This window comes from Pundamilia nyererei, unplaced genomic scaffold (genome assembly GCF_000239375.1).
Source record: "Pundamilia nyererei isolate P.nyererei 1_Seehausen unplaced genomic scaffold, PunNye1.0 scaffold00167, whole genome shotgun sequence".
Taxonomy (NCBI): domain Eukaryota; kingdom Metazoa; phylum Chordata; class Actinopteri; order Cichliformes; family Cichlidae; genus Pundamilia; species Pundamilia nyererei.
Window position 1 is genome coordinate 1028152 of NW_005187568.1, and position 13561 is coordinate 1041712.

At 39.6% G+C, this 13561-nt stretch overlaps 2 protein-coding genes across 2 annotated transcripts in view; both read left to right on the forward strand.

The window, feature by feature from the left end:
- Positions 1-59: 59 nt before the first annotated feature.
- On the forward strand, positions 60-9030 carry imp4 (IMP U3 small nucleolar ribonucleoprotein 4). Its single transcript, XM_005745810.1, has 9 exons — positions 60-165; positions 1755-1863; positions 1976-2059; positions 2154-2263; positions 6597-6729; positions 7216-7370; positions 7465-7559; positions 7642-7715; positions 8646-9030. Exons 1-9 carry the CDS (start codon positions 163-165, stop codon positions 8756-8758), a joined length of 876 nt encoding a protein of 291 aa, XP_005745867.1. The 5' UTR covers positions 60-162; the 3' UTR covers positions 8759-9030.
- Positions 9031-9892: 862 nt separating this feature from the next.
- araf (A-Raf proto-oncogene, serine/threonine kinase) overlaps positions 9893-13561 on the forward strand; it is a 22932-nt gene continuing 19263 nt past the window's right edge. The window contains exons 1-2 of the mRNA XM_005745811.1: positions 9893-9965; positions 11462-11700. Of these exons, the coding sequence (XP_005745868.1) occupies positions 11590-11700 (111 nt within the window). The 5' untranslated portion in view covers positions 9893-9965; positions 11462-11589. The remainder of the gene's footprint in view (positions 9966-11461; positions 11701-13561) is intronic.

The following is a 13561-nucleotide window of genomic DNA, read 5'->3' on the forward strand; positions in this document are numbered from 1 at the left end:
TTTGGCTTTTAATTTGAAAAATGAGTCAGTACAGTACAGTACAAGTCAGTATCGACGTTTGCCATTGGTCCTTCTTTCAGCCAATGGCGCAAACTCTTGTAGGCTCGTCTCTCTCCGTGTCCACGTGAGTAGCGTGGGTTAGCTACTAGCAATAAACACATCATGGTAAGTTAAAAAATTGTAAGGTTTGTGCGAGCGTTAATTTGTGTTTTAGTTTGATACCAAAACGAGATTGTAGAGGTCGAAGCTGACACAGAAGCCAGGCTCAAGGCGGATGTACCGAGCGCATTTCCCCACCCGAGTGTTAGCACGCATTCACATAGAGCCATAGAGCACAGCAGTAAAGTTCTGTAACTGGTAATGTTGAAATACTAGAGTACTGTTTAAACGCTTTATTTCGTTCCAACTGCGTTTTCTGTATCGTCACAGACTGGTGTATAACTGGGAAAAATAAACCCACGAAGCCTATGTAATGAGTGGAAAAAAAAAATTGCTCGTTGGTCAAGAAGCGTGAGTTTTCTAATCAAAACAAAGATAGCAGCTCTCAGAAATATGACATTTTGTGCTCACTTTAGGAGTGTCAGAAAGAAATAATTGAGAATTACGTGTAACCTTTAGTGAATTCTCACAAATGTGTTATTAAAATGTGACTGATGAAGATACAATCTTGATTGCCAGACACAGAACAGTGAAGGGCGAACCCCTGTAGGTTATTAAATGTGAATTAACGGGACACTGTATGTGCTTTTTTTTTTTTTTGTAACTGAACTTTTATGTCTGTGTACCTTGAAAATAGAACATAGATAAAGTGGGGTTTATGTTCAAATGCCAGGGTTTTTGAGAATTGTTTAATCATTTATGTCACAGAGTTTAATGAAATAAATCCACAGACTCTTCTGTTCTTCTCAGTTTAAGGAGTCTGTTCATCAGTGTCATTTGAAGTCATTTGTATAAATAAATTACTGGGTAAGTCTACGGAGAAAGGGACTGGATTGAATGTTAAAATTAGAACAGTAACAATCACAATGCACTTTTAGTCGTTGTAAAATCAGCATCTGTTTTTGTTTTGTTTTTTAATTCCAAAAAGAGTGTCTTGGGTTTAACTCCCAACTCCAGGGGGTTATATGAAGTTGCTGCTATTATTGCGCTACTTTTCATTCCTTTTAATCCAGGTTAATGAGCTGAGTGAATTGTTAGTGGCTTCCTCATTTTAAAATTTCTCCAAGTTAGAGTAACTGCTTTTAGATCCTTAATTATATGGGGTGGCTGTGGCTCAGGAAGTAGAGCAGGTCTTCTACAAATCAGAAGGTTGCTGGTTTGATCCCTGGCTCCAGTCCAGACAACGTATCCTTGGGCAAGATGCTGAAGCTCGAGTTATGAAACACTTTAAGTGCTCAAGTTAACTAGTGTTATATAAGAACCAGTCCAAAGTGACCTTAATTCAATTTAAATTATCTTTTTTTTACTTAAGTAAAATTTTTACTGTAGGAAGATTTAAGCATAGACCTGTTCAGATATGTTCAGTCTTTCTACTTATGTGTCTGCCATTATGTATTAAGTTTTTACGATTATAAGTTATTTCTAATTTCGTCTTGTTTTCTCACTAACTTTCAACAAAGTCCCTTACCCATTTTTCCTAAGTTGTGTGAGATGTGTAGACATGTTCAGATATTGTGGCAAATGTCATTTTGCAAGGTAATGTCATTATGTTAAGAGGCCTGTCTTTGGAGTAATTTGGTGTAATGTTTGCGTAGCTGCGTCGAGAGGTGAGACTGAGGCGGGAGTACCTGTACAGGAAGGCACAGGAGGACAGGCTCCGAACAATAGAGGAGAAAAAGCAGAAGCTGAAGGGTGCCCTCGACGGTAGGTTGGCGTGATCATTAAGATCCTTTTTCCAACTACATTTTGCTTGACCAGAGTTGGCACCAAAATGCTCTGACCACACAGAAGTAAAACATCTTTTACTTCTCTGCAGAAAATCATCTCCTTCCCACTGAGATACGCAAAGAAGCTCTTGAGCTACAGAAACTAGTGGAGTATGACGACGAAGGGGCAGAAGGCAAGTGTCGTGAATTCTTACTATCAGCAGCATTTTGTCAGTTTTCCTCACATTTTGTTCACTCATAAATGTTGGTGTTTTCTTGTGCGCGCAGGTGTCAGCTCTCATGTGGATGATGAGTATAAATGGGCTGGAGTAGAAGATCCTAAAGTCATGGTCACTACATCCAGAGACCCAAGCTCCAGGCTCAAAATGTTTGCCAAGGTTAGATCACTTTCTGAGCACAAGCACGTAGAGGCATCTAAAACCTCAATGACAGAATTAACACAAAACATTTACTACAGCACATATTTAATGGCATGTGCAGTTATTTCAACCCTGGTTCTTCATAGTTTTCAGAGATGTTTCTGTATATTACAGATGAAAAATGGAAACACATGAAAAATTGAAAGAGATGTTTTATAATTTCCAAATATAGAACAACGTCTACAGGGCTCGCAAAATCGCTAGCCCGACGTCCCGGGGCTAGCGATCTTGCCAGTCGGGCTACCAAAATCTATCTCTGCCCTGCCCGTCGGGCTATCATAGAAAGGAAAAATATATGTCAATGCTTTTGCATTCTTTCAGAAATGTAGCTGGGTAATTATGTCATTGGCATCGGTGACCCACTGTCAATATGTGACATATTGAAATCGCGTTTGAATTTGCACTTGTTTTTTGCTTTCACTTTGCAATCGCGCGAACTGTGTATAGAGAGCGACAGCACTGATTGGTGAGTGATGATAATTTGTGCACCAATTCCTCTGACATCGTCTTATCATTTGTTAGCTTACTATGCAAACATGACAAGTGAAATCTCCTGCAGCTCAAACATGTGAGAGGTTGATCGCGCAGAGAATCGCTGAGCGTTATGTGAGTGCCTGTGTAAAAGCAGCAGGATATATATTTTAGTTCTGCTGAGCCAAATAAGACAGGTCAGGGTGAAGAAGTGACAGCCAAAGAAAAGCTTACCACAAAACGGAAAAGTTATAACAAATCAGACTATAAGGCAAAAAGAAAGTGCAGCTTTATGGTTTCATGGACAAAAGAATTTCTGTGGCTGCAATACGACAAGCTAAATAACCAGGGCTGCACATAAGTGGTCCGCAGGTGCGCATTCGCTGTCAAAAAAAAAAACGCGCACAAGATAAGAAGTTGCAACGCGTGTTTGCATACATAAGATTTTCTGGAGGAGGACAGACATTTGTTTAGAACTCTTAAAGATGTCGAAGAAGCAAGCTCCTTTAAGCAATTACTTTGGTGTTCCTCCACCTCCAAAGAAATGTCAGAAGGAGTCCGAACCACAAAAGAAGCGCGTATTCTCGGAAAAGTGGTTGCAGGAGGTGAGCTGGCTTCAAACAAATGATGAACGCACAGAGATGTGGTGCAGAATGTGCCATGAAAATCCCACTCTAGCGGACAAAAACAGTGCTTTTATATGGACGCAAACGCGCGTTGCAACTTCTAATCTGGTGCGCGTCTTTTATTTTGACAGCGAATGCGCACATGCGGACCACATATGTGCACCCGTGTAAATAACATAATGTTCTGCCGGGTGTGTCGTTGGTTTTCCCTCGATTTCTGAGTCGACAAGCGCCTTTGATACTGGGACCAGTTTTTCAGTGGAAATTTCAAATTCAGGATCTGACACAGACTGATTCCATGTCCTACACAGTTCTTACAAGTTCATAGAAATTTCTGTTCAATTAGAACCAAGTATTTGAGTTGATGATTGTAATTTTTATACAATGTTGTAATTTGTGTTTCAACAATTTTTTGATTAATGTTTTGTTTCCGTTACAATATTATACTTTAATGTATAATTGTAATATTGTAACAGAACAAAACATCAATCAAAAAATTGCTCTCTTTTTTATTCGGGCTACTTAAATTTATTTTGGGCTACCAAAAACTGAAGAGTCCCTGCCCGAAGGGCTACCAGGGATTTGAAATTTTGCGAGCCCTGGTCTAAAACCAAGGGAGGTCCAGTATTAAAGAATTTAAATGGAGTTCTGTGAATGAAAAGATAAATAGCACAAATAGTGCTAACTTAGAAATATGGTGTTACATGGTGCTTTTGTTGACATTTGCATTAAAATGTAAAAAATACTGATATGCAGGCTTATTGACAGGCTTCAAAACTCTTTGAAGGATACAACTAATTTTTAATCCAACAATTCTCTAGCCCCTCCTTGAGCCTGGTCCTGCCAGAGGTTTCTTCTTGTATAAAGGAAGTTTTTCCTTCCCACTTTCGCCAAGTTTTTGCTCATAAGGGATTATTTGATTGTTTTGGATTTCTCTGTATTATTGTAGGAGCTATATTTACCTTACAGTAATATATATAAAAATTGATTGAAATTAAATTGAATATCTGCCCCCTTCTGAAATGATTGTCTGTGTAGGGAGCAGCTACACTCAAAGAGAGAAAAAAGGATGAAGGGTGCTTCTGTCTGTCGGCTTGATTTGAACGTGTGTGTGTGTTTCCATTAGTCTGTTGTTTGTTTGAGTGAAAAGGAGAGACAAGTGAGCCATTTAACATGTGAAAACGCGTAGTAAAACTAGGCCTTAACCTCCTAGGACCTGGCGTCCACATATGTGGACATCACATTTTGGGTTAGACCACAATACAAAATTTTGCTCTTTCAAATTAGCCATACAGTGGCACAGTTGTTGTTTCTCATTTTGTTTTTGTACTCAAGAAAAATGCTGCTGTGTTCAGACACCAAATAAAGAGTTTTGCACATCATTACTTAATTGTGACTCACAATAGCAAAGAGAAAAAATGCATGCCATGAAAGAGTTCGGGTCTTAGGAGGTTAAGGAAAAAAGGTGGATTGTTCAGATTAATAGGTTCTTGTTGACCACAGTATCATATGCAGATATTGTAGAAATAGCAAAAACATATTGTAATAAAAAGTAATAGATGGCATGAAACAGCAAGTGTGATATATTAATAAAATTGAAATGACAGCTGCCTCCTGTAAGTGGCTACATTGTGCTAGTTGGACTCATAAGCCCCGTTCCCATTAGCACCTACTCGGATCGACTCGCCACGACTCGACTCGGATTGACTGGTTTTCCATTACATTCAGATAGTACCTGTTATGCATGGCTGTCGTCATAGCAAAGCATCCAAGCGTCCCACAAAGTAATTACTATGTGACACGGACGCTACAGCAAAGGTATACACCGAGGCAAGAACATACCCACTGCTCAGTCTGTGACTTTTCGCCAGTCTCAGGGGACCACAGTGTTGTTTTTTGTAGTTATTTCCCTTGTTACTGGGATTCCAAAGTGGCGGTTCTGATGTTCGTGAATGAGATACTGTCATGACTCATCAAGTGACACTACTGACCAGCCAATCGGTGGCATGCAGCCTGACAACATCACATTTTAGTACCTGCTCAGATCGTTTGGAACCCAGGGCAAGCAGATACTAAAAAAGTACCTGCTGCCAGGTACTGTGACCTAAATGGAAAACCTTGAAAACTGTGGCGAGCCATGCTAAGTAGATACTAATGGAAAAGGGGCTTTAGTTCTGACAGATTTGGGTAGTTTGTCAGACCCCATAGTGATTTGTATTATGTGCTTTAGGCCATGTCCGCACTAATACGTTTTCGTTTGAAAACGCATCTTTTTCTCTCCGTTTTGGCCGTCCGTCCACAGATGGCGTTTTTGGTCAAGGAAAACTGAGCTTTTTGAAAATGCTCTCCAAAGCGACACACTTTAGTCATATGATGACCAATTAAACTAAAATAGTGGTGGCCTATCTTAATTATACAGCATTTGTTTTGTTTGCTCTCAATTTTGACAGCCCTATTAAAGATTAATATCAGTTTGTACATGCTTCAGATAGCTTTTCTTCAAATTCTTTAATTCTCACTCGCTTTTGCAACTTTGTACTCTCGTGTTACTCACAGCAACAACTCCACGTCATTGTCAGTCCATTTAAAAAAACTTGGTGCTTTTCCTCGACATTTTGCCACAATGGGCTTCAAAGGGCTGGAAAGTAAATAAATGGCAGACAGAAATGACACAGGTCGAATCATCTTACTTTACACACATGCGCAGTACTGGAATGTAAGCATTTTAGGTTGTTTCAGTGTGGATAAACAACTCTGTGAAAACCATAGTGTGGATGCGGAGCGTTTTTAGACGAAAACACAGTTTTCAAATTCATCCGGTGTAGATGTAGCCTTAGTGAGTTTGTGATCTGTGCAGATGTGTGACTTTTTACACTTTGTCACTGCTCCCTGACATGCACACACCTCTTCTGCGCTGCTTTTCCTAATTTGGCCACATATTGCATGCCTTGCTGTAGTTCTGAGTTTTTCTTGAGGCTTGTGGTCGGTGGTAAACTCTTCTGTCTTCTGAAGTTTTTGCTCTCTTTTAGCTGCACAAATACAGACAGTGATGCTGTATAAGGCGCTGCCCCAGCTATTGATAACAACCTGGGGTTCGGGTTTTATATATTTAAAAAAAAAAAGCAGTGTAGACCATGACCATTAAAAATTGAGTTGACAATAATACACGAATCCCATCTTGTATGTGATTCCAGGAGGTAAAGTTGATGTTCCCTGGGGCCCAGCGAATGAACAGAGGAAATCATGAGATCCCTGCATTGGTACAAGCCTGCAAAGCTAACAGTGTTACCGACCTCGTCATCGTGCATGAGACAAGAGGACAGCCAGGTATACTTGCTTTATTCACTTATTCATTTTGCTGCAAAGTCCACCCTCATTAACCCCACACTCAGTCATTTTGCTCTACAGGCAGGCTCTAATATGACAGAAACATTCAGTTCAGAAGAGCTTTAATGGTTACTCCCACTCAGCTTTCGTGGGGTATAAAGGACTATGTAGTTTTGTGTTCTGTATGCACAACATCCACCAACAGTGCTAAAACTGGTTGGTGGTTTCAGACCACATTGTACAGCTTGTTCATACATCCATTGCACATGTGCATTGCTGTTTTTTTTTTTTCTTTTTTCATTCTAGCTGCCCTATAGTCTTCACGTTAGGTCAACACTAGAGAAACAAACACAGTTTCTTTACCAATATGAAAACTCTGCACTTTTAAAATTTATAATGGAGTGTTTTGGGTTTTTGTTTAACTCTCAGTATTGACCATAATATTTGTTATTTTGCTTAGTTTTGTTTGTTCTTATATATTTACAGATGGCCTGGTGGTGTGCCATTTGCCATTTGGCCCAACAGCTTATTTCACTCTTTACAACGTGGTAATGAGGCACGATGTTCCCGACATAGGCACCATGTCTGAGGCCTACCCCCACCTCATTTTTCACAACTTCACCTCACGGCTCGGCAAGAGGGTGAGTGAGTGAGTGAGTGCTGGACAGCACATGCCTTGGATATTCTTTCTCACCGCTTGTTTGTGCGTACAACTAATTAATTCTACTCACGCAGGTATCCAATATCCTCAAGTATCTTTTTCCAGTGCCAAAGGAGGACAGCAGGCGTGTGATCACATTCGCCAACCAAGAAGACTTCATCTCTTTCAGGTGAGCATCAAAAGTGAAAATTCATATAAACAAAATGCTATTTGGGTTAAAGAGTAAGATATGATGCATTTATTTTTAACAGACATCACACCTATAAGAAAACAGACCACAAGAACATACAGCTGACGGAAGTAGGGCCCAGGTTTGAAATGAAATGTAAGTATGGAAAGTTACCGCTCTTCAGAGACTGAATTAACCATTGTTGACGTGGTTATATTTTCTCTGGAAATTCTTTGTTTTTCCATCTGTCACTACTTGATCCATAGCAGAAATCTGATTTGTTTTATACATAGGAGAAAGACTTTTTTTCCTGTCTTTACCTTTCACAATAAAAACCCTAGACAATGCATGGCTGCTGTCCTTACAGTAGTAGAGGGATTTCTTGTGATCAATGAAAGGTTTACAAAATTACATCAAAGCAATTTACACCTGATTTAAGGATTAAAACAACATGGTGTGTTTTAGTCCAATTTAGTCTGGTGGAAATTGTTTCAAATTGTGATTAGTTTGACTATGATTTCTGAAAGCATTGCCGAGCATGTGCAGTCATATTCATGAGAATCATGCTGCATAATGCAGTGCAGCCTCCGGGCCCGAACATCACAGCCATCCATGGCAGACACAGAGTTGTTCTGATTGGTTAACCTCTGCCCATTTGTACTTTTGAGAAACTCTTTTTATACCCATTCATATTACTGAGCTGTTGCCAATTCATACGGTTAACACTTTCTTTCCACCTCCGCAAGTTTTTGAGGTATGTTGGTGCCATTGCTGCTTTAGTATTTTTCATGAAATTTACATTCTACAGTTTTTATGTACATGTAGTCTAAACTTTTTTGGAAGTTTAAAAATGTATAGTAAAAATATGTAGCTTCAATTTTTAATATAAATCAGTGTATTGTGTGTTGTGTAATGTATTGTATACTAATGTGCAACACCAGGAAGAAAAAAGATATTTTGATCTGATTGGAAGTAAGAGCATCAGGGGAAACTCCAGTTGTAGAAAAAATGGATTACTATCCTCTGCTCTGTACAAATTTTCTTTGGGCTCGTTAAATATTAACACCACGTCCTCTTTCTATTTAGTGTATATGATCAAACTGGGAACCCTGGAGAACGAGGTCACCGCAGATGTGGAGTGGCGTCACCACGCATATACACACACAGCGAAGAAAAGAAGATTCCTTAGCATTGAATAGGAACGGAGTCATCATCTGGAATTATAAAATAATATGTGATTTTTGTTAAAAGAGCATAACGAGGGATGACAAGTCCAAGTGTAGTCAACAGCTATGGATGTCTACAGTGATGAGGAATAGGACAGCTGAGCTCAAGTAGATTGAGCCCTGTTTTTTATGACCACCCTATTTGTAGGGTTATATATACAGTATAAAGCATTGCATTCTATATGGCTATTCTAACTTTTTTATGCTGTTATGCTTTTATAATAAAGTGTTTACTTGATCTGCAATGAGTCTCTTTTTAAAAAAAATATATATATATATATAATTTTTTTTTTTTTTACACCAATCTGCCTTCGGGTCTTTGCCTTCTGCTCCTGGCTGACATTCTTTGTCCAACATATCTGCCGTCACTCTGTAAATGTCCAAACCATCTCAGCCTTGCTTCTCTAACTTGGTCTTCCAACCGCTCAGCCTGAGCTGCCCCTCTGATGTACTCCTTTCTAATCCTATCCACTCTGATCATTCCAGTGAAAACCTTCGCATCCTCGACTTCGCATCTGCCACCTCCAGCTGGACCTGCTGTCTGTCTTGCCTCTGCCTTTGCTCACTTCCTCTTTTTGATGTCTGAAGTCGTTCTGCAGACTGCTACCTTAACTACATTCTCCCCTGCCACTACAGTCTCCTGTCTCTTTCAGATTAAACCACAACATGTATTCCGCCTGTGTGTGCTTTTTTTTCCTCTCTTTTGTCACCCTTTGTCTCTCTCTCCTTAAAGTTATATTTCACCACAGAGATTTTCATCCTTTTTTCAGTACCAATTTGCCAAAATGACACATCCGCAAATATGTGTCAAGTGTCTGAACAGTGCACTAGTATGCATTTATACTTGTGTCAGTAACCCTAGTACAATCTTGTAACAGTTTTTTAAATTAATTAATTTACTCGTGATCAAAATATAATTAAAAAACAGATTAACATTTGTCATTTCCACCGGTTTTAACGCTGAACAATAATCACAGGTGTCTATACTCTTGCTGTAGTATACATGTGTGTCGTTACACAGCAGCTCCCACCGTTTGGATTGCAGCTTCTGTCCAATGAAAGAACGCGCCTACAGAAGTTGACCAATGAGCACAGAGCATTTATGGAGTTTTTCCGCTTTCCCCTGAAGTTCTTGACAGATTCGCCTCCAGATTGCGAGAATTCAAGATGGCCGTTACAGGTACGAGTTTAACTTTTTATTTATCCCAACTGTTTCAGAACACTGAGACGAAAGGAGATTTTGCTGTCACCGTAAGCACTGCATAGCACAATCTGGACCGTCCTGTGTTGAGCATGTCAAGGAAATTATTCGCTGCATATCTGAAAAGAGACTCTTAAGTAGGCACCAGCCTGACGCCGTGGTAAAACCCCTAAGTTTGCTAACCTTAGCAGGCTGGGACTCGCGTTAAAGCTTTTAACTGTAAACTGCGCTAGTGACTGAAGCAGCCACATAATCTCTCCCGTTCCAACTAATGCTAATGCTTAGCTATGCTAGTTTGCTAGCTGGTTGAGCGAAGAGGAATTTCCGAAAACTCTTGATTACTTTGCTTTGTAGGAATTATGTTTTTATTATATCGCTTCGCACCTCCTTACTACAAATTACCTTGAAAGGCAGTCAGCTAGTTAGCCGGAGACAATTAACTCGCGCTCCAAGAGGAACATGGCTTCCCCAAACTCGAAATGTCATTTTACAAGGCAGTCGAATCCCATGCTAGGCTACCGGGCTAATATGAGCTAGCGTTAGCATCTTTCGGCTGTTAACCAAATGTGCAACTTTGTTTGTCAGCGGTTTGTTTCAATGTTAATTCCAAGCTCGCCCGGTCTCAAATATGAGCTACAACGTTTAGAAAAAGTTAGTTCTTGCTCCTGTAGGCCACTTTGCGAACACCTTAGTTGTTGGTGCCACTGGATTACAAGCTAACCGGTATATGGGACAATTCAAAACTCAGGAAAAAGCTTTCGCGAGGTTTCAGTGTTTGGGTTAATCAAACAACTATTATTTTCAACAACACTTTAAAGTATGTGATTTTTAAACTTTAAAGTTTTTACTAGCGTGTTGTACAGTAGTTGAGACAGAAAATAGCACTCCCTCTTACTAATTTAATTGATTTTTATCCAAAAGAAATGGTAAAAGAGGGGGAAGACGAGTGCCAGGGGAGATTCGTGACAGAAGGACAGGAGCAAGATTGAAAGGTGTTTACAAGATGGTAGTGAGAGCTGCTATGATGTATAGTTTGGAGACGTTAACATTTTCATTAGGAGTGACTATGATGGACAAAATTAGAAATGAGTGCATCCAAGAGACACCTCAGGTTGAGCGGTTTGAAGACAAAGTTGGCCAAGGCTGAGTTGATTTGGATATGTGCAGAGGAGTGATGGTGAACACAGGATGTTGAAGACTGATCTTCTAGACAAGGAGGAAAAGAGGAAGGTTTGGGGATGTTGTGAAGGAGAGGGGTACAGAGGGTTCGTGTGATAGATGAGGATGCTAGGGAAGGGTTATCGGAGGTAGATTTTCTGCTGTACAACCCCTAAAGAGAGCGACCAAAAACTTATTTATAGTATTCTTCTAACATTAATTACCTATTAATGTTTATACAAGTAGTTAAAGTCTGTGCGTTATCAATTTTATCATACCTATGTGCACTTTTTCATATTCTTTTTGTGTTTGTGTAGGTTCTAGGTAAAGGGCAAAACTCCTCTGGACCCCACTGTGCATGAAGCTCTCCTGAGGCTTTGGTGTCCAAGTACTGTGTCTTCCCTTCCCCCCCCTGCCCTCCCCCAATTCCCTCCTGCCTCTCACCATGTCCTCCACCTCCTCCTCCTACTCCTCCTCAGGGGAGACCAGTCCAGAGGATCCACCCCGAGGTGGAGGAACCATCCGAGTCTACCTCCCCAACAAACAGAGGACAGTGGTGAGATACTTTTCTCCATGTTTGTCTTGGCCAGTGACATTTTTTATATTAAACATTGTAACTATAAAAAGTGCCTTGTTTGATAGAAAACAATTGACATTTAACACTTCTGTAGGAGGGAGAAAAAAATCTTCCATCACTGTTGGTTGTAACTGTAATTGCACCAAGTTTGACATCTTTCAGAATGTGCTAATGAGTAAGCTAGTTGGACAGTTGGTATCAGGTTTCTCAGATGGCGCCTGCCACCATCATGCTTTAATTTGACTTGTAATTCCTGTTAGATGTCAAGTTTTCATACACTGAAGCGTAGCTGTTGCATAGTCCTGTCACTATGTCAGTGTTAAATTTAGTGATATGAGTGGCAGTATAGAGGACACTGTGTTCATGGCATTATCCAACATGAATCTCTGGGATTCATGTAGGAGCATTCTCCGTTTAAATCCTCAGTGTTTACAGGTGAGTTTTACTAGCTGTACAGATCCTTCCAAAGCACATCAAACTGAGCTTTTCCCTTCTCTGCTGGACCTTTTTTGTACAAAGAATGAGCACATGTGCTAAATCTGTGTAGTATTAGCAGTAGGTAGGTAGGGCTGCCACAAACGATTATTTTGATAGTCGATTAGTCACCGATTATTTTTGCGATTAGTCGACTAATCAGATCATGCATCCATTGGATGTAAAATGTACAGCTCATTGCACCAGCATGCATCTGCTCTGATATAACTATCATTAGATTACAGCTTTAAGTGTTTAAGTTATGTGCTAACTAAAAATAAAGACAAGATGTTAGTTTATAAAATTTTAATTAAATTTGCAGATTGTTTCGGTGGAGTTTAATAAACTCAGCCGTCTGCTCCTTGCTATCTAAAATATAACAGGACACCGGAGTATATTCTCAAGGATCTCACACTTCTGATAAGCAGTTGTCTGCTTGACGTTTATTTTGCTGTGTAAAAACTATAACTTTAATCTCAGCCAAACCAATTTACTCAGGAACAAATGAAATACTGAAAAAAGCCAAACACAGTGGGTTTGAAAACGATTTTCTGGGAGTTTGGTGTTCTCACCGGCTCTAGTGAGCCTTGAACCCCGGCTAGCTATCGAGCTGGTGGGTAACAGACGTATCCGAAAACTAAGGGTGCAACGATACACAAAATTCACCCAAAATAAATTTAAGTAGCCCGAATAAAAAAGAGAGCAATTTTTTTTGATTGATGTTTTGTTTCCTGTTTTGTTTCCTTTACAATATTATACTTTAATGTATAATATTGTAATATTAAATTGTTTCAACAATTTAATCAAAAAATTGTTGAAACACAAATTACAACATTGTATAAAAATTACAAACATCAACTTGGTTCTAATTGGTTCTAATTGAACAGAAATTTCTATGAACTTGTAAGAACTGTGTAGGACATGGAATCAGTCTGTGTCAGATCCTGAATTTGAAATTTCCACTGAAGTCACGGGTAAGAGGCAAGTGGAACCAAGATCTAGGCCTTTTGCTTTTTGAAGTTTGCAAAGACTGCTAAATTTTGCCAGTGGTAGTTCACTCTTTGCAACATAGTACGCTGTTCTAAACAGATTTTTCAGGTTTATTTTTAGTTTGCAATTGGTGTTTGTTCTGGGAAAGATATTGCAGACTGAGCAATAATGCATTTCTTGCATTTCTCATGGGTTCTAATAGGGGCCTTTCTTAAAATGACTGGTCCCAGTAACAAAGGCGCTTGTCGACTCAGAAATCGAGGGAAAACCAACAACACACCCGGCAGAACATTATGTTATTTACACGGGTGCACATAAGTGGTCCGCATGTGAGCATTCGCTGTCAAAATAAAAGACGCGCACCAGATTAGAAGTT